The 21,737-nt window shown below is 38.0% G+C and overlaps 1 protein-coding gene across 1 annotated transcript in view; it reads right to left on the reverse strand.

Annotated features, from left to right (window-relative positions):
• The window catches only part of LOC106472098 (GRIP and coiled-coil domain-containing protein 1-like), a gene marked incomplete at its 5' end in the record, with an annotated part of 71,842 nt that overhangs the window by 19,829 nt on the left and 30,276 nt on the right, over positions 1-21,737 (reverse strand). The window contains one exon of the mRNA XM_013932730.2: positions 16,463-16,654. Coding sequence (XP_013788184.1) covers positions 16,463-16,654 — 192 coding nt within the window. The remainder of the gene's footprint in view (positions 1-16,462; positions 16,655-21,737) is intronic.

Below are 21,737 nucleotides of genomic sequence, written 5' to 3' on the forward strand. Positions count from 1 at the left end.
GTTTTCGAGATAAAATCTCGTTCACATGACATGAAGTTTGCATTATAAGCATACAAGGTCTCATACACGCCAGCAAGCATTGCAAGACTACAAAATGGCGGCGCCCTGTCGCCAAATGTAAACAAACCGCGTGATTGCATAAACGCTTATCTATGGCATGGAACACCAAAATCCGATAAATAATTTTAAAAAATGTGTTTCTCAGGAAGAAAACCGGAGGTTTTCAGGATTTTTTAGAAATATCCGGATTTCCGGATATATCCGGAAGACTTTCATCATTAGAATTATACCACTTTTGCTTCAATCCCATGCTCACTGGCTCTGCCCAAGAATCGTGAAACCCTCATATACTCAATTTGCTAAAACATTTGAGAACTTACTTACTTACTTGGCAGGTATTTTGGTTTTAAAATCTAACAAGCCCCAAAGGGGGCTTGAGAGACAACCAGGAGTGCTCAGAAACCATTGTTTCTCTTTGCCCCATTCATGAGATTACTGTTGATTCTTTCTGTGGAAGGAGTTAGGTTATTAAACAAGCAGCTTAGATTTTAATTAACTGAGTTCAGATTTACTGACTCGTGACTTATTTAGGGGCTAGAGTGTGAAGCAAGCATGGCCAATGAATGAATCACCCCAAGGCAACCAGAAAAGCTGTGAAAGTATGAAGCTGAGAATAGGAAGTCACTATGAAGAAGTGGAAGGCTCAATAAATGTTCAACATTCGAGAAGTCCCTCAACTGAGCATAAAAGGGGCAGAGTCAGACACCTCTCTCTCTTAGTTGCCTCTCACTCACTCTGTCACTTCGCCTCACTCTATGCACAGTCAAAACAAAGTATGATCTTTTTCCTTGCATCATACCTGTGATATAATCAAATGTTACACAAATCTTCTATACTCTAATTCTCTAAACATAAAGTATTTTGTATTTTTTAGAAAATCATTTGAAATATTGGCTATGTCCAATTCATGTAAAGTCTAAAAGTGAAAAAATCACCCAAAAACTTTCTGCTACATTTGTGGAAAATATATTACAGTTTCATGAAAGAAAAACATCAAACACAAGATAAATACCACTATTATGAGTGTAAAATTAATGACCAACAAAAACATTGGGCTCCACATATATGTTCTACAGTTTGTACATCTGGCTTGACTCAGTGGCTGAATAAGTATGCCATTTGCAGTTTCCATGATATGGTGTGAGCCCAAAAATCATTTAACTGACTTTTATTTTTGCAAGACTAACATTTCTGGATATTCAGGCAAAACTAAACAAAACATTAAACATTCAGATATTGCATCTGCAAGTCTATCATAACTCCAAAACTACAGGTGATCAGTACTTTTTAACATGATTTTTCGAATCAGCATCATCAAATTACCCAAAAATAATTGCATTGTTCTAGTATCTGACAAAAAAGTATTTTTTTATTGCCCAGTGAAATGTGCTTCCTATAGATACCTACACTCCTGTACAGTTTTTCTGATTCAGTGGTCCCACCTAAGATCACATATTTTCACATGATATTTCTGCTTTGTTGCATACAAATGAGCATGGAACAACAATTCCACCAACAGGAGTGTGACACAGCCTCCTAGCACAGCTGATCCCCTCTATACTGCATGGTCAATCATCACTTTGAGATTAAGCGTTAAAATAATATGCATGGAAGTGGAGAAGTGGTATCTATCAGAAATACAATTTCAGTATTGGAAAATATTAACTTCCATTATGATATGTAACCTCCCCTATGTTGGCTGGTCCAACATCAGACTACCTGGGAACCCAACATCCGGGCAGCAGTAGAATAGGGGGAAAGCACTCCAGAAGGGTGAACTGTACTATAGAGACAGAATACCACTACCCTACTCTCTACTGAGTGAAACTGGTCACACTATGGAGGCAGCTTCCAAGATCCACCACCCCAGCAGACAAGGAGGTGAAAGTGCATTGGAGTGCATCATTGTATGATAGTGCTACAGATGAGCACAAAAATCCTATTTTGAAAAACAGGCCAGCACTAGGTATTAAACTAAGTATGGAGGATGAGCAGAAATTCTCTGCCAGCTTTACTCAGGGTAGTCCAAGACTGGGTACAGTGTGGATCAGGCCTAAAGTAGTCTTGTGGAACACCTCATCTCATGAGTGAACACTGTATCAGGTTGGGATGATATCAGGTTTTCTATATGGCCAGATTATTTACAGTAGGCGTATGCAACTTGTTGACGATAAATTTTAACAATAAACAGACAGCAAACAATCCACTTGTTTTATACTAATATATTCAAAAAAGTCAAACATACATACAAAAAATTTGTTACACTATTGATTATCACAGTTGTATCCAGAACTTTAAATAATTGTCTATGTTTCATCCAAGTCCACACAGGTGAGTTCAATTAATTAGAATACCCTTTGAAAAGACGAATCATTCTCCCCTACTCTATTATCACAATTAGTGATAAGTTCACTTACTTTACCCCATGGGTCACCACAGTTGTATAGAGAGCTTTATATAATTTTCTTTAAGTCAAAAGTCCACATAGGCTGGTTCAGTTACTTTAGAACCAAAATGACAAGAGGAATTATTCCTCTCTACTCTGTTTATTAGAATATAATATGCAATTATAACACTTTAAAAGTTGCCACTATATACTCTTTATGGCTAAACTTATAAACATAGTTTAGATCTATATCACTCACTAACTTTGTCTTCCTTTCACTAACTTAAATTGTGCTAACTTGGTCGCCAAACTGAGGCCTAGAACTTTCTACAAACTATGGAACACTATGATGTAACAGTACTCACTTAAACCAATGAGAGAAATACAGATAATTCGAGTAACGTGACATCAATTCACAACAACTGAACTGTACAACAAATGATTCGTAAACAGTTACATAAGCAAACTTGCCATAACTATCATACTTTAATGGTTGCACAATATCAGCTAAATAATACTCTTGTATTAAACTTAAAAGGAACAGTCGTGTATATCCAACAATAATACCCTCTTCAAGAAAAATATTTACAATATGTTTTTACACAATATACAAAGACTATTTTCAGTTCATACAACAAGTCTACTCATACAGTCTGCATCAACATTTGCAGACCCTTTGATGGCTTCAATGCCGAACTTGTAGTTCTGGAGGTACAATGTCCACCTCATGATCCTTGCACTGTCAATTTTGCACCTGCAAATGTATGCAAGTGGATGATAATCCATCTAGATGTTGAACTCTTTCCCATATAAATAGTTCTGGAACTTCACTTCCAGATGGCAAATATGATGGCCACATACTCTCATTCGATCACAGAGTAGTTCCTCATACTACTCAACAGTTTTTTACTTACATACATTACCAGAAACAGTCCTTCTTCATGTTCTTGTATGATTACTGCTCCAATTTCAATGTCTGAAGCATCGACCTGAATGATGAACAGTTTGTTGAAGTCTGGCATTCTAAGGATTGGCGAACTTCCCAACATGTTCTTTAGCTTCTGGAATGCCATTTGCTGTGGATGTTCCCACTTCTTCTTCTTGGGTAGGCCTTTCTTAGCCGGGTCAATCAATGGTGCAGTAACATAAACATAGTTTGAGATGAACATCCTGTAGTATCCCTTTAACCCCTGGAAGGACCTGACTTGCTGTTTGGTCATTGTAGATGGTGCATTTTGTATAAGGGTTAGCTTCTTCTCTTCCATGGTTGTCTGTCACCCACCTTATGTCCAAGAAACTCCAGCACAGGATAGCCAATGTAGCATTTAGATTGCCAGATGGTCAGACCTGCTACCCTCACTCACCTGAACATTTCTCTAAGTTTCTTCAGGAGGTCTTCCCATCTAGTAGTATGGGTCAGAATGTTGTCCACATACTGCTCAATGTTGGTGATGTTGTGCAACATCTTTCTAATCATGAGGTTGAATGATACTGCTGAGCTGAATAACCCAAACTTTATCCTCTTAAACTGGTAACTTCCATCTGGTGTCACAAAGGCTGTCTTCTCTTTAGATTCTATCTCCATCAGGATCTGTCAATAACCTTTACTAAGGCCAATCTTCAAAAAAACTTGGCCGAATCTAGTTTTGGTATGATAGCCTCTAGGTCACCCATAGGGTTGGAGTCAAACTTCATCATGAAGTTCAGCTTCCGGAAGTCTATGCAGAAGGGGGTTTAAGCCATCCCTCTTCTTCATGATTACCACTTGCTAATAGTAGACTGAATTCAAAGGCTCGATGACTCTAGCTTCTAGTATTGCCTCAACTACATGCTTTATCGGGTCTCTCATCCAAAAAGGCATCTGATAGGGCTTCATCTTGACTGGATCTCTAGGTGTGGTCTTGATCTTGTCTTGCCTGGTATATCCATGTAGTTATCTGCATACTGGCACAGTAGATTTCATAGCTCTTTCTTCTGCTTGCCAGTCAGTTCTTCACTGATGTTGATGTCTTTGTATATCTCATCTTCACCCAGTAGTCTTAGGTCTAGTAGGTCTTCATCTTCTATGACAAAGTCACTGTTTTCTGGTTCTGCATCTATGATAGCCACACCTGCAACATTCTATCTGTGCTTCAATAGCTGTATCCATTATGCCTTTTTTCTTCACGGAGTACCTTTTCAACAGCTTGATGTGGTAGATCTTGGCCTTTCCATCCACTTTAATCTTATAGTCCATTCTGTTGACCACTTTCTGTAGTTTAAAATGTCCTTTCCACTGCAGGTTAAGTTTGTTGTTGTCTGTGAGTAGTAGAACTAAGACCTTCTATTTGATCTTGAAACATTTATCCTTGGCTTCTTGTCACAGAAGTGCTTCTAAATGCATTGAGATGCACACAAGGTCTCTCTCGATCAAGTTGACAGGTCTAATCCAGTTGGTTTCTGAGGTTTAACACACAGTGGTGTGTTTCCTCACTTCTGATTCTTCTTCTCCTGTTCACAGTTCTTTCAATATCTGCAATGGGTCTTGTACTGTTCCTCCATTCTGCAACTTGAAGGTTGTAAGCCCTGTAATTGCTTGAGGGACTTCTCAGTAAGCAAATAATACTGCCTGCAGGTACCTGTCCCAGTCACGTGGTCTCTCCTGGCACATCTTCTTCAGCATACTCTTTAAGACTCCACTGACTCCCTCATAAAGTCTATTACATCTAGGGTTGTAGGGGTAGTAAAGAGATGCCTAGTGCTTATGAGTCTGCATCAGTTCTGTAGTAAATTGGGTCCCTCTGCCACTACGACTTCTTTTGGAAAGCCTATTTTGCAAAACACTTCCGGGCTTCTGCTACTCTCTCTGTCTCTATTTTTGGCTTCTGGATAATGTGTTGCATATTTGACTCCTGTCAGCACATACTGTTTGCCCTTTTAAGATACAGGTGCTAGTGGTCCAATCAAGTCCACAGCTACTTTGCTGAACAGCTCTTCTGTGAGAGGCATCTCACCAGGTGGCACCTTGGCAACCTTCCCTCTAGGTATTGTCCTCTGGCATATGTCACATGACCTGCAGAATCTAGCTCACTTTTCCACTGACCTCAGCCAATGGAAGTTGCTGGTGATTCTTCTTGCTGTCTTCTTTTCTCCTAGGTGTCCTCCCACAATCGACTCATGAGCCAGCTTCATCACTTGAGTGTGTTATTCTGTTGGTACTATGATACTATGTTTAAGTTCCCTAGTGGAACTGCTTTGATAGATCTGGTATAGCACTCCCTTCTGGTCTCCTATTCTGTAAGACTCTTTCTCTTTTGTCTTTTTCCCTGGCACTGTCCCAAAGTTTCTGCAGTGAAGGGTCTCTCTTCTGTGTTTTCTTCAGTTCCTGCAGACCTACATTCAGGATGTTGCCTTTTAATACTTGCAGGGGCTTGATATCTTGCTGGCTCTTCTTTTCTTAAGCTCTATTGGTGACTATAGATCCTTCATCCATCTTCTTTTTTTCTTGTTCCTCCAAACTTTTACTGTCTGGTATATTTCCAATCACCAAGTCATAGATGGGTGCCTTCATACACATGGCCTTAAGGTTTCCAATGTAGTATGGAGTGTCCACCTTTATTCTTGCTATTGGAACCTTTCTCAATGTTCCATCAAACAGTGCACACAGATGTACCTTGCCTGTCATCTGGTCATTAGATACTAGACTTTCTTATAGGACCTTCACTATCTTGTTCTTGACATAGCCTTCACCTACTGCCACATTGTGATTTGTTGTCACCTCTCAAGGTTTGTCACATGCTCCAATCACTACTGGCACTGTTGATATATTTGCTAATTTGAGATGACCATCAGTCAAGCACTGATTAATCATAGAAATAGCACTTCCTTCTTGTGGTGAATGTAACAGGTTTCTCTATTCAGCTTCTTCTTAGTTACTCTTTTCTTCTTTCTTGCCAGCACCATCATCGTAGGTAGCTCCAGCTGATTTATGTTGAGATTTCTTCTGTTGCTTGTCAATTTGCAATGTGCCCTATTTTATAACTAATATTACATCTCTTCTCCCATTTGTCTGTTAACCTCCTGTCACCTTTGGTGGACTCCTGCTTCTGGTCAGCCACCAAAATTATTAGAAAGGATTCAAAGGAGGGCAACTAGGATAGAAACTGTCTTATAAAGACAGGTTAAGCTCTCTGTAATTATTTTTTCTCATGAAAAGAAGAGTTAGAGGGGGTGTGATTAACTGGCTATTCTTGGACTTGCCAGTTATACTCCCTCCATGGGCTTCCATATACTGTACTGCCAGCTTTATTATCTCATTCATGTCTGTTGGTGCTCACTCCTTTAGGAACAGTAACATGTCAGTTGAGCAGGTGATCATGAACTGTTCATGTGTTAGTAGATCTGCCAGTCCCTCAAAACTATTTTTACACTTGGCCATGTCATTCCATCTTGTGAATGATAGCTGTAGATGTGTCACAGACAGTTTCTCCAGTGTCAGGTTTGACTTCTCTGAACTTCTAACATAAACCTTCAGTAAGTTCATAGCATTTCAGCAAGGACACTTTTAACTTGTCATAGTCCATGGCATCTTCTGATGTCATGCCTGCATACACTTGTAGGCCTTTTCCCATGAGAAGGGAGCCGAGTCAGACTGCCTCGTCACCTTTGTCTTAGTTCAGACTTTGGGTGAATCTTTAATATCTCTTCTGGAAAGCATCCATGTCATTTTTCTGTTCATCAAATTTGGCCAGTTTGAGTCTGCTGGCCCTGACTCCATTGTCATTCTTGGGTGCTTCCTCTTTCTGTTGGGTGAGCTTGGTGATTTCAATTTGTGCTCTTATTTTCTCAGTTTGCAGTCTCTCCTCTTTCTCTGTCTCCTTTTCTTTTTCATAATTTGTGCTCTTATTCTCTCTCTCACTCTATTTCCAGTCTCTCCTTTCCTTCTTTCAATCTTTCTCTGCTTATGCTCTTCTCTCTCTTTCCAGGTCTTGTTACTGTTTAACAAACTCTCGTAGATTACCATCTTTTAACCCAAGTTGTTCACCCCTCTCTATCAATTTATCAAAATCAGTCGATATGGTTATAGTGTAATTGTAATCTCTACACTATTTTCACCACCACTACAGCTGTGAATATATAGACCTACTTCCACTGTTGTTTATGTCTTCTTTTACCATCGTTTACTACTGTTTAATCTTGGCTGGCTCACAAAATGTCAGGTTTTATTTTATGACCGGACTCTTTACAGTAGGTGTTTGTGACTTATTGATGATAAATTTCAACAATAAACAGACAGTATACAATCCACTTACACAGTTCACTTACTTTACCCCATGGGTTACCAAAGGTGTATACACAGCTTTAAATAATTGTCTTTTATATCAAAAGTCCACACAGGCTGATTCAAGTACTTTATAACAAAATTGAGAATAACTATTTTTCTCTACTCTGTTTATTACAATACAGTCTGCGATTATAACACTAAAAGTCTGCGTTATACACTCTTTATGGCTAAACTTACAAGCACAATCTAGATCTGTATCTCACACTAACTTTGTCTTACTTTCACTAACTTAAATTGTGCTAACTTGGTCACTTATGTACATATATACAGACTACACATTATGATGCAACAATACTCACCTAAAGCAATGCGAAAAATACAGAAGTTTCGAGTACCATGATGTCAATTCACAACAATTGATTTGTAAACAGTTATATGTAACCATGGTGGTATACAAACTATAATTCTGATCTATTAAGTCTTTTGTAGACAAAAATTCAGCATTTTTACTAAAACTTTGTCTGTAATTGTGTGAAGTCAGGGTGTCAAGTGCTTTGACTGCAAAGTGATTTTTATGTTAAGATTGAAAATATTTTTCTTCATCTGAAAATTTTCAAATTTCATTTCATAATCCCAAAAACCTCCTAAATAATAATTAAACGTTTTTATCATAATAACTTTATATTTTATCTGTTATTTTCTCTACCCTAACTCGATAAGGAACAAGTCAGTTTGACTGCCATTCTAACCACCATAAAGGATTAGCAAATACATCAAAATTACCCTTTTTTTTTAACTTTCTAGAATGACTGCAAATTGTAACAGGAAACCACAACTGTTTATTTAAATGGCTTAAAGCTTTTAACAGTATGCATCTACTAAGAATTAATTTTAGTGTTTTACTTCCCTTTGAACTATGTCTAGCTAATAATCCTGCCACACAAACTGTAAATCACTTGGTAAATATGTAGCTCATGTTACCCTATCAAATTACGTAATGCACTAATTGCTCATGAGCATACCTCATAAGAAATTTTTATTATTTTTTTTTCATTATCTTACCTAATCTAACCTATTAAATTTCTAGTTCTTACTTTTTAGGTACTTTTATAATAATAAATAGAGAATACAATGAAAAACAAGAAATATAGAACTTACCTGGGTCTTCTTTTCTTACGTTAATTGTCAATGACACTTAAGCCTACTTTTTGTATACTAATGGTACCACTAAATATATCATTTTCTTATTTCACTAAGTAATAAGCCTAATCACATTAAATAAGAACATGCAAAAAGTAAACAATGTCCTATAACTATCGTAATTTTCCCGGATTTTGAACTATGCAATAAAAAACCTTTAAAATTCAGCTAAGCTCATCAATATGATTTCTGTAAGAAAGAAATTTAGAACTAGAGGCAAAATAGACAATTCTCTGTACAGAAAACAATGTAATATAATATGTCATTTGATAAATTAAAACTTTGGCTTTCTATTAGTTATAGATAATATAGTATAAAACATCAGAGTTTGTTTATCTGAAAACAATTTGTTTTTTTTCTGGATAAATTTCATTTGACAGACGTTGAGAATACAGTTAATTATAAGTAAACAACTTTTTTTTTCCCCTGTGTTGTTTATGGATGTGGGAACATTCCCAAGGAAAAGGAGGTATCTCTGCACGAGTTTCCACCTAAGTAATATAAAAAATAGCACATTGCTTGGACAAACTTTGTATCAAGAACTCGTGAGAAATGGAGTCTGCTGAAAGCTGCCATGTATGCAATGAACACTTTTTGGAATCAGACATAAAAAATAAACTACATTTTGATATGGGATTTGTAAACAAAAAAAAACAACTGGTGCTAAAGAAAGATGCAGTGCCCAGTTTGTATACAAAGTTCTTGGGAGATCCATCAAGCACAGCATGCAGCATTCAGAGACCAATAACAGCAATGATAGTCGTGTCTGTCAACCGTTCAAAAACCAGAGAAATGCAAGTAAGCTACGGTTTTATAAACACACCAATAGATCTACTAAAACAAAAACCTTTTATGAAAGTTATAATTTTCCTGTCCGAAAACATATTTCTGATAGGTACTTCCCTCTGCTCACAAGATTAGCTTTTCCCATTTTGTGCTGCCCTCTATACATGAACTTTTTTCAAAAGCATGCTACAAGCTTTCCACATACCTCTGTTGGAACATGTATCTCATGCAAATCATCATGCATCAACTCCCCACCAATAGGAGAGCACTACTATCATGTGATCCTGCACCTCCCTCTATATACCATTACCAAGTTATTGGAAACACGTCTTCGTATAGGAGAATTATAACTTCCAGTATGGTACCTTCCCTCCGCTCACAAGATTAACTTGAATCCCACACTGAAAAGGAGGGACCAGAGCAAAGATAGAAAAGATGTATCCCCCGAAAGCATCCAAGGGACACCTTTGGAGATGAGAGAAACAGATCAGATGATCAGAGGAGGAGCACTGCACCACTTCTGAACCAGGTATCTCTTCGCTATGAACAGATGGGATCAAAACATGGCAGAATATGAAGGGAGCACATCTGTGTGGGAGAGGACAGGTTAGCAATGTGATCCCAATCAAAGAAAAGAGAGACACACTCAATCCCACATAATGAAGTGGGTAATGGAGGATGTGCCCCATGAGGTAGTGTGGCTATGGCACATCCTACAGTACTCGGAAAGTCAACTACATCCAAAACCTCACTCCCTGGGTATGATAGGTGTTAGAGATGTCCACATCCCCAAAAGTGATAGAACCTCGCTAATAGTAAGTAAGGAAGCAGACAGGGTTGTTAAAATGGCCAGTTCAGTAGAATGGAGCTGAAAAGAATAAGGTTGGGCCCAAAGAAAACACCCAGATGTACAAGGAATTGAGTAGGATGAAGGAAGGACCACTTCAATGTGATCAACCATCCCATCCACTTTGTTTCGAGAAGGATCTGACAAGCAGGACTGGCTGACTCCCATTTGGAATGGCCAATAAGCCAGACATCCACATTCACCTGGAAATGCAGCACTAGGGTATAAATATGCTGAGGAAAGAGTCGAACCACTCAAAAAACATACGATGCAAAAGACAGACTGAAGGGCAGGGTACTAAATAGGTATACCACCCTATGCGGGCAAACTGGTGGGAGTAAAACCCGCATGGAGCAGGTACAACCTGTTGGATGAGGAGGTCAAGTACTGTTTCAGACAGACACTGGTGACATCAGGGATCCCGAGAAGAAGAAAGGAAATGGGAGAGAGGGGGGAAGGGTATGATGAAACCCCTGATAGAACACCAGGAACCCAAACTTTGGAGAGGACAGGGCTGCTCTGATGAACGAAATTTACCAATACAGCTACCACCAGTCCTGAACTCACTAGGCGGTCACCAGAACCGAATCCCTGCATACCGTGTATCACTGTGAAAAGTGGCAAACTGTAGTACCGTGGGAAGCTGGAACAGGCAGGGTTGTGAAGGTTAAGGTCACAAACAGGACTAAAGCCACACCCGGCTCTGACAGATCAAAGGGGCACTCGATGCAAAAGGTCGACCACTGTTGGACAGGAGCCACCCACAACTCCAAGGACACAGTAATCATGCCACATTCGAAATATATAGCCATAAGAGGGTCCCATATATAAGGAGCTGGGCGACAGGTCCACGAGAACATAGTGTCGCGACCCAGAAAGTCCTAAAGAGAAGTAAACCACGTGAGTAGGGCTAGAGCCAAAGATAGCATGCAGCCAAAAGTGCAAGGGAAGAGAGAGACTATGTCCTCAAAAACCTCATAGGGTCCCTGTGAAGAGCCTCGGACAGGAAGAGGATTGAGGTGAGGATTTACAAAGAGTGTCAGAGGAAGACCGAAGACAGGAAAACAGGGCATAGGTAGGAAGATCAGGAAAATTGGGACCCATTTCCTCAAACAGGTAAGACTGAACCCACAACAGGTGGTCTAGAATTTGGGAGCCTGCCCTAAAAGTCGCAAGGGTGAACCGACCTGAAGCCCATGAGGGACTAGGCATACCAATGCCATCACAGTGTAAACCTTAATATAATGATACAGGGTAAAAACAAGGGTGAGAGGTAGAAACAAACAATAAGAAAAGAACATGTGTCAAAATGGTTGGTTGATTGCTGTTTTATGGTGCAAAGGAACAGGGCTATCTGTGCCAAACTGGTGAAAATTTCAAAGGTAAAAGATTATAAAATATAAAGAGAAATCAAGTTAAAAACTAAACAAAGTGCAAAAATCAGGTAAAAACATTTAAATAGAATTAAAAAGGCATAAAACCTGCAAAAAGCTAAAAACATGGTCAAGTTGGACAGTGTCACCATCACCAATGAAGGGTAAAACCGTAGAAAGTGTATGTTTAAGTACTGCCACTCATGGTCGTAGTGATGGCATGACAGTAAAATGTGGGCTATTATGACTTGAGTGTCACAAAGGCTACACATTGGTGGGTCAGTATCAGATAAACAAAAACTGCGACCAATATATAGCACTTGAAATGCATATAGGAGGTTTTAGGGATTAGAAAAAGGAAATTAGAAATTTCTGAGATGAGGAAAAGTATTTTTAATTTTAACATGAAAATTACTTTGCACACGAACTATTCAAAACAAATACTCAATATATTCATGGACAAATCTTTATTTTAGTTTATTAAAAATACTTTACTAGAAATATAATTTTTTGTATTCGAAAGACTTATAATATGAGCTGAAAGACTGCCAAATTTTGTGAAGATATACCCACTATATTGAGAGTTATAAGTATTAAATCTATAAAGACTTTAAACGAGTACAAAAAAGTCATGTGGTTGGTCAAATTGACTGAGTCCATACTAAAAGTGTTGAGCAGTTCCAGGGCCAGTAGAGAGAGAGCTAAGAGAGTCAGTGCACATAGTACAATTGCTGTACTGCATAACCTAGGGCAAGAGAAATGGCAGACAATTTGGCAGTGAACACAGAAACTGTAAAGGGGATCCAGTGAGCAACCACGAAGTCACAACAAACCATGGCAGAGCCCACAGTCACCTGATTTTGAACCATCCATAGAAGAATTGGGAGTGTCTGCCTTCCTTAGATAACTCAAGGAAAGGTCACATTTGGAGATGGTAATAAGCCATGGTGGAATGGGCTGATCACTGGGGACAGCAACGTCATCCAATGTCAAAACCAATTCAGCCAGTTGTGCCTGGATATGAAGGCTAAAGGTAAGAACTGCAGACCATCTGTTCTAAAAGAGCACAGCCAACTGAGGAAGAAAGACATAATCTTAGGTGGGATGCTGTGGTAAAAATGGAAGCTTAATAGCATATTGTAAAGAAAGTTCCAAATGGCAGAGGTGAAGAGGAGGTTCGTGAGACTCAGTGTACAAACTTTGAAGTGGAGAAGTGCAGAAAGCCCCCGTGCAGAGCCAAAGCCCCAAATGGTGAATGGGGTTCAGCATCTTCAAGGCTGAGGTCCTGGCAGAACCATAAACCAGAGATCCATAGTGCAGTTTGGAAAAAATAAGGACACAAAAGAACTAGAGCATAGAACATTGATCTGCTCCCCAAGAGGTGGAAGAGAGGACACAAGAAGATGTTTAGTGCCCTTATACACTTAACACATAGCTACTACATGTGAGTAATGAAAGTAAGCTTACGGTCAAATATAAGCCCAAAGAACTTTGCCTAAGGTACCACAGGAAGAATAACATCATTGAGATAGAGTTCGAGAGTGGGGTATAGACCTTGTTGGTGACAAAAATGCATGTAAACAGCTATGGAAAAAGAAAATTTAAACTGTTAGCTGTGGTCCACTTGAACATGCAATTGAAGGCAGTCTGAAGCTGCTGCTCAATCAAATTCATGTTCAATGACTGACACAAGATGTGGAAGTCATTGACATAGAGCCCATTTGAAACAGTAGGAGGAAGTTGTGAAGTGATAGCACTGATCTTGATACTGAAAAATGTGACACTCAAGACACAGCCCTGAGGGACTCCAAGTTACTGTGTGAAAGAATGGGAATGTGTTGAAACCACACAAACTTGGAATTGTTTGTTGAGTAAAAATTCTGAATGAAAATGGGTAGATGACCATATAACCCTTCTCGTAGTGTCATAAGCCTTTCTTGAGAAAGGCTTCCCTGCTCGAAGTTTCAAGTCAAATAAGGTGGTCTACAGTGGAGTGCTGTCGTCAGAACCCACACTGGATGGGCAAGAGGAGGTTCTCTGATTCGAAGAACCAAATAACACGAGCATTAACCATTCTCTCTAAGAAACAGGTTCTATTTGATTATGGGAAGCATCAGAGAGTAGTGGTTTTCTTTGGACACAACAGACGAATGAATGACCCTTTAGAAATGGAAACTATGCTGTAGGGCTATTGTCAAGATGTACTTGTGGCAGATCGAGTTTAAAAGGATGTGACAACATGGACTGTAACAATGTAGTGTGGCTCCAAAATCATTTTAATATGATGTATTGTAATGAATTGAAACTCTTTATACATCATATACAACCTCTGTGTGTGTGTATGTGTGTGTATTTTATGTATATGTACATGCATATATACAAATCCATCCCACATAAGGGGTTAATAAAAGGCTGCAGTTCATTAGTTTTTGAAAAACAATGGCATGCAAAATATAAGTTTTTTTGTCAATCATAAATCTTAAAGTATGCAAATTACAGAAATGTAGTTGCAGTAAAACTTTTTTTTTGTAAATTAGGTAATTTTTAAGTAGAAAAAAGTTCCAAGACATTTTGTTCCCAAGTGAAAAAAAATTACATTTTAACTCTCTCAATATGGGCTACCTCAATTTGACGGACCACGTGACTTCTTTGCACTCATTTAAAGTATTTATAATTTTGATACTACTAAATTTTAATATAGTATGTATATCTTCACAAAATTTGGCAGACGTTCAGTAAACATTATGAGTCTTCCACATAAAAAACAATCATATCTTTTAGTGAAGTATTTTTAAAAAGCTAGAAAAAGAGTTGTCCTTGAATATATTGAGTGTTTGTTTTGAATAGTCCGTGTGTAACATGATTTTCATGTCAAGATTAAAAATACTTTTCTTCATCTCAAAAATCTCGAATTTCATTTCCATATAACCTCTAAAACCTCCTAAATAAATTTCAAATGTTTGTTTTCAGTAAAACTTTATATTTTATCTGTTATTTTCTCTACCCTAACTCTATACAAGGTTGGTCAATTTTACTGACCTTGTAAACACCAGAAAAAAAAAATCGAAATAAATCTAAATTCCTTTTTTTTGTTTCTAGAATGACTTCAAATTGTAACATAAACTACATTCATTTATCCTCATAACAGTTTACATCTAGTTATAATTAAATTTTATTGTTTTATTGCCCCTTGAACTTTGTCTAATACTATTCATGCCACTATAAGTTGTTAATCACTCAGGGAGCATGCAGCTCATGTTACACTATCAAATTACATTACCCACAAGCTACAATGAGCTGCTCCTGTGTGTGCCTCATGAAACATTTTTATTACAATATTATTATTTATTTTACTTAATCTAACCTTAACTAACCTAAAGAGACCCCTATTTCTACATTTTAGTTACTTTTATAATAATAATAAATAAACATGAAAACGAGAAATAAAGTACTTACTTGGGTCTTAATTTTTTTCAGTCAACTGTTGATGACAATTCACCCTATTTTTTATACTAATGGTAGTAATGCACCAAAAAACATAGAATAATAACATGTAAAGAGCAGATAATTTCCCCTAACTATAACAGTTTTTCTGGTTTTCTAACTATGTGAATGATAGAAAAAGAGCCATTACAAATTCATCCAAGCTAGTCATTATCTTTCCCATGGGAATGAAGCTTGTACTAACAGAGAAAATGACAATTCTCTGTTCAGAAAACAATGTAATATGTCACTAGACAGATAAAAACCTTGCTTTCTATTGGTTATACATAATATAGTAATAACAGTAAGAGAGAAATATTAACAAATCCTAAAAGAGAGGATGTGACAGATGGGTGTACCAAGAGGGGTCTGATTTTCTATTTGATGGCTCTATAACCAAACAAGATTGAAGGTTATAAAAATTATGGTTTGTCTGAGCAATGATGATTTTATAGTGACTAATCTGTTAAATTTTGTACTTATTGGCAGAGTGATGAATAAAATAGAGAAGAGAACATACCTTGAGAAAATATGTAATTTCTCAAACTAGGGGAAATTCAGGATGTTTTTAAATATTGATTTATAAAATTAAGAACTTAAAACTTATATACTATTAAAATATGAAATATTAGCTATGGTTTTATGCTATACTAATTGGTATAATATAAACAAAAAGTAATTTAATTTAATTTTGAATGTATGTCACTGAAACCTCATGACATGTGCAGTAAAGGATGCCTGTGTCAATAGGGTTAATCATAAAAGTATTTAAAATTTTACTGTTTATTATTTTTTCAAAACTATGAATACTATGTTTAAGTGTACATATTATGTCATTAACCATCTGAAGCATATTATAAGTCAATTGCATTTTTGATGAATAACTGATAATAATTTAACATGAATATGAAATCCACCAGTAATATTTATCATTCCTATCAGTTCTCCAGTCACTGTAGTAATTAATTTTGGCTTACAGTAAAAATAGTAAGTTCTGTACCTTGTCTCAGGGGTTTACGAGCTAAATTAATATCATACTTATTAAAGTTATAATAACACCATACCTTCAATCGTTGAATAGCTTTTTGATCTTTTTGTTTAAGGCGATCATAACTCCCAACAACTTCTGATAATTCTGAAACTCGGGACTCCAGACTAGCTATCCTTGCCTCACTAACAGCAGACAAGGCTTTCAGTTTTTCTTCAGCTTCACTGACTCGATGTTTCTCTTGTTCAACAGCCTGTTGATGACTTATCTGTGAAAGAACATTCAGGTTTAAAACTGAATCAAAAACTTGTATTTTTCAAGTTCTACTTTAAAACATTAAATTCTACAACTTTTTAATTTCACTTTATTAAAGCAAATAAATCAAAATAACTGATGGACATGTTCTACTCAATTTTACTTGACTCTTTCACATGTCAACTTCTTCAGAAAATACTTTGAGTTTCCTATATTAATGTGAACAAATATAAATTAAAATTAGACAAATACTAGATTTGGTCCAATAACGAATTTTGGATAGCTGACTCATTATATCTAATCAGATAGTAAATGTGGCCATACATATTAATACAGGCCGCAAATATAAACTACCACTTAATTAAAGTATAGTATTAAACTAGTTACATTAACATTTTCTTACAATTCAAATCTATTTCCAATAGGTACTTACCTCCGCCTATACAAAGCTATTTCAATCTTCTTCGAATCATTGCTAAAAAATGTTCATGCTCAGCGCACCAGTCTATACACACCACCACTTTCAGTCCACTATTGAACATGAACATATCATGTGACTACTCTCCACCAATAGTATTGCACCACCTATACTGGCGCAGCTAGATCCCTCTGCTATTTCCACTAAATCCTTCCTTTTGAGAATTGGCAAGACCTAAAAGAATAACACTGGCATAGGGGAGGAAGGGTGTGAAGTGTGTGAATGGAAGTAAGTATCTATATGAAATACATTTACATGGTAAGAAAATGCTAACTTCCAATATGGTCTCACCTCCTCTCACACAAAGCTAGAATCCCACATTGCAAGGGTGAAGGGGCTAGTGTAGGTGCACAACATTGAAACCAAGCAGAAATCAATCACTCAGAATGAACGGGTGTGCTCTGAGATGAATCGAAGTATGCGTTAGGGGCACTGCACTACTTCTGGGATAGGCATGCCCTTCAGGCTGGAAGAAGGAAATGAACCTGATATGGGTGCAAAAAAAAAGGATAAGCACAAGTGTAATTTGTTCTGAGAGGTGCAATCCATAGTAAAAAAAAACTGACTTAGCTACGTATATACAGACGAGGTTCCACAACTCATCCTCTGCATTAGGAGGTTGAGGATCAATCAGATAAAAACAAATATAGAGTAACATAAACACTGTGGCCAGGGCATATGGCCTGTGTTACATATAACATGAACCCCAACCATAAATAAACAGAGTGTCATATGTCAAGTAACCAGAATGATGAAGAGCAAGAAGTAAAATAAACCGAATTTGGCTTTTCAGGGTCAAGGCATTGCCTCAACTCAACTGTATGAACAGGGCACTATCTGTAACTGTAATTATGAGCAGAAATCTTAACTCACCCAACTGTAAATGCAGGGAAGAGACATCTTGCATCCAGAATTATGAGGAAGATATGGAACACTTGCTCAACCATAGGAACAGTGTATGTATGTCCTGTTGCTAGTATTATGAGGCAGATAAAGTGCCCCAAACTCAACTGTAGGAACAGGAAAGGAACCACCTGAAACTGGAATTAACAAGAAGGGGTCTCTTCTGCACACAACTGTAGGAACAGTGTGGTGTCATCCTGAGCCCAGTATTATGTGAAGGATCCAGGGGGAAATGGAAAGAGAGAAACCAGCTTGTTATCTTCTTTCTGAGTGGATATATGGTAAATTTAAAATCTACAACACACTCAAGAGTGAGCCTCCAAGGTCCACCACCCCATCTACTGGGAAGGGCTACCTTGCTCCATTAAGAGAAAAATTGGAGGAAGTAAAGGCGGTGGGAAGTCCAGGGGAAGGTCACACTGGAAAAAGTGCAATGGGTATTTATGGTTCCTTGTTTGGAAAAGCAAACCATTCCTGATTTATTGAATTAAGGGGTTGGCCAGAAATCCCATTCTGCTTTACTCATGACAGTCCATGAGTAATGGTCCACAGAGGCGTGAAACTTATGGATACTGAGATACATATGTATATATTACTGGATATCCCACCAGTGGTCTTGCAGAACACCTCTTCTCTACAGTGAACATTATAGTCCAAATGCTAAATAGTGCCAATTTGAGGCAAAGAATACCAGACGAGGCAACACCTGCCACACAGAGGGATCCCACTAGCAGTGGTAAGATAATCTCTGAAAACATAAACAAAATGATGTGATAAGACTTACTCCAGTCAAAATAGATTGGAATTGTGTAGAATCGCCATGGGAGGAAGATGATATCCACCTGAGGAAGATACAGCCAGATCATGCAGATAATGAGTGATGAAGGTATTGGGAGCAGTCCACATTCTAGCCTGAATGATCTCCTCCAATGGACTGCAAAAACGAGTAGCCAAAGATATGGTGATGTGATGAATTTTATGAGAAAAAACGTTTGGAAGACAGTGACCTTCCATGAATAAGTCAGAATACGCCAGCCTAATGAATTGACAAACTTAACCAGTTAGTGTGATAGAAAATAAATCACCAGGAACAGATGAATTCCAAGGAAGAAAAGTTGAGAATGTGAACTCTGAAAGTAAGCGGTACATATCATATAACACCATAAAGAGCAAACTGGACAAAGAAGTTTATGTGGATCAGAATGTGGGTATAGGTGGGAGATGGAAAGTAAGGAAATGGGTGTGAAAGTCAAATAGCCTTCGTGGGCAGCATAGGTCCTAGGAAGGAAAAACTGGTTTGGATAAAGGATGATGCAAGTGGAATGGTAGAGGATTCTAATAACATCCACAAGCAAGGAGGAGGAGGAGGAAATAGGTCTTTAGGAAGAGGTGGTATATGGAACACATCAACAAATGTTAAAATTGAGGATGGAGAAGGGCATAAGGGACCATGAGATCCCAATCAGGCAAATCAAATGATCATAGAGGATGCATGGTATGAAAGGACCAGAAAAGGAGGGAAATGACAGGAGAAAACAAAACCTCAAGAAACTTGGAGAAATGGAAGTTGTTTGACAAGGCTGCCCAATAGCTAGACACAGTGGACAAACCTTTGTCAAACAACCATGTGAAGAATTGGGAAAGATGAGAAAGAGAAGGGTGGGATGGACATAAACCACGTTGAAGACACCAAAAATGGAAGGTAGACCATCAATTTTGGAATTGGACATAGAAGAAGGTCTTATGGATCTGGAAAGATGCAACACGTAGAGGCAGTCCCTGGGCAGAGGCAATGGAACTTACAAAAGCCATGTGTGAAGACAAAGGGTGGTGACATCTGGATAAATGATGTCTGACCAAGGTTTACGAAGTAGAGACTGAGACAGAGGTAAGGGTAGAGGAGGATGTACAAGTAAAGGTCCAAACAATGGGAACCATGGTTGTGCCAGCCAATAAAGAGCCACCAGGAGGACTAGACACACAGTGGTTTAGACTCGGGATAGAACTATGGAGAGGAGTCAAATAGGAGGATAAGCATAGATGTGATGACCCCTCCAATCTTGACTGAATGTGTCTACTCCTAGAGCTAGCAGGTGTGGAACAAGAGACAAAAAGGAAAGAAGTTTGATGTTCCAGTGGGTGGCCAAAGCATCAATATGAAATGTTCCAAGCTGAGAACACACCCATTGAAAGACCTGTGGATTGAAGAACTACTCTGTGGGGAGAATCTTGTTGGGTCAAGATAAACAGTCTGTAACCAGATTCAGGACACTAAGAACATAGAAAGCTAAGACCATGATGTGGTTACTGTGGACACAGAAAAGAAACCCAGGGTCTGAAAGCACAAAAACTGGACTTGGTAACCCCTTGCTTTGTGATATAATTGATTACTGTGGAGTTATAAAATGTGCCATAACCACCCTCCCCCATAGGAGAGGGAGGAAGTGGGACAAAGCTTGATGAACTACCACAAGAGAAGACTCCTCGATTGACTAGTGACTGGAAATCTCCAGAGAGTCGAGGTAAGCACCTCAACCCTCTAAAGATGCATCCATGAACAGATATAAATCTAGATGAGGTGGAGTAAGTGGAACCCCTGCTGTGGTCTGGTCCCTGTCTAACCACAAAGCCAGGTCAGCCATGATTGAGGAAGGGTAAAAGGGTGGTCCAAGGGATCCAATTAAAAGTTCCACTAATCAAGAAGTGTCCACGGAAGGGAACTCATATGAGCTCGACCCATGGGAATGAGGGTTACCAAGAAAGCCCACATTCTCAAAAGAGATAGAACCTCTTGAGCTGTGAAAGAATGTGAGGTGAGGGACTTCTGCACTCCTTGCTCCATATCCCAAATATGAAGAGAAGGCTGGGCCCAAATAAGGTTTGAACTAAAGAAAACCCCCAAATGAACAAGGTCTCCAACTTTATCAGGAATCCCACCCATGCTGCTTCTTGCAGGAGAAGATGAGTGTGGTCCCCAGACTGTGAATGGGAAATGAGCAGGAGCCATGATCCATGTAATGATGATTGCAAAGATCCATCAAGTGAAGATATTGGGCAAAAATTCTTACCACCCAGCAAAATATAGAAGGAGCCAAAGTTAGTCCAAATGGTAGGGCCCTAAACTGGAACACTCGACTTCCAGCTTTAAGTAACTATCAATGATGGGGGTACTGTGGAGACGAACCCCAAACTGTAAAGTATGAAAAGAAAAATTGGTTTCTAGTATCAAGAATGTAAGAAATGGAGCTGAAGCAAAGCTCAGCCCTACAACGGCAATAAACAAACATATGAATGATGTAGAAATTTAAAAAAATTAAGTCCTACACTGCCAAAAATTAAGATTATAAGGCACATATTTAACAATGACAAGAAAAAAATATTTTGATAGAACAATGAATTAGATATTACTAGTAGGAATGATATGTAAAGCACAAATTATCTAAACATACCAAGTTAACAAAGTACTTATTAATATCAAACTGACAAACCATCGAAATTTACCTAGTCTAAAAGTAAGTAATAATAATAATGAACATGTAAACCAACTAAAAATACCTAAAAAACAAAGTAATAATCAATATCTAACTTACAATAAATCTAAGTTAATTTAGACAACAAAAGACATATAAATACCTAACTTACCAAAGTCTGAGCACCGATGATGTGAAATACTTAATTTTGCCACGTGTAAAAGACAAAGCCAACAACAAAGGGC

This window comes from Limulus polyphemus, unplaced genomic scaffold (assembly GCF_000517525.1).
Source record: "Limulus polyphemus unplaced genomic scaffold, Limulus_polyphemus-2.1.2 Scaffold117, whole genome shotgun sequence".
In the NCBI taxonomy this organism is placed as follows: Eukaryota; Metazoa; Arthropoda; class Merostomata; order Xiphosura; family Limulidae; genus Limulus; species Limulus polyphemus.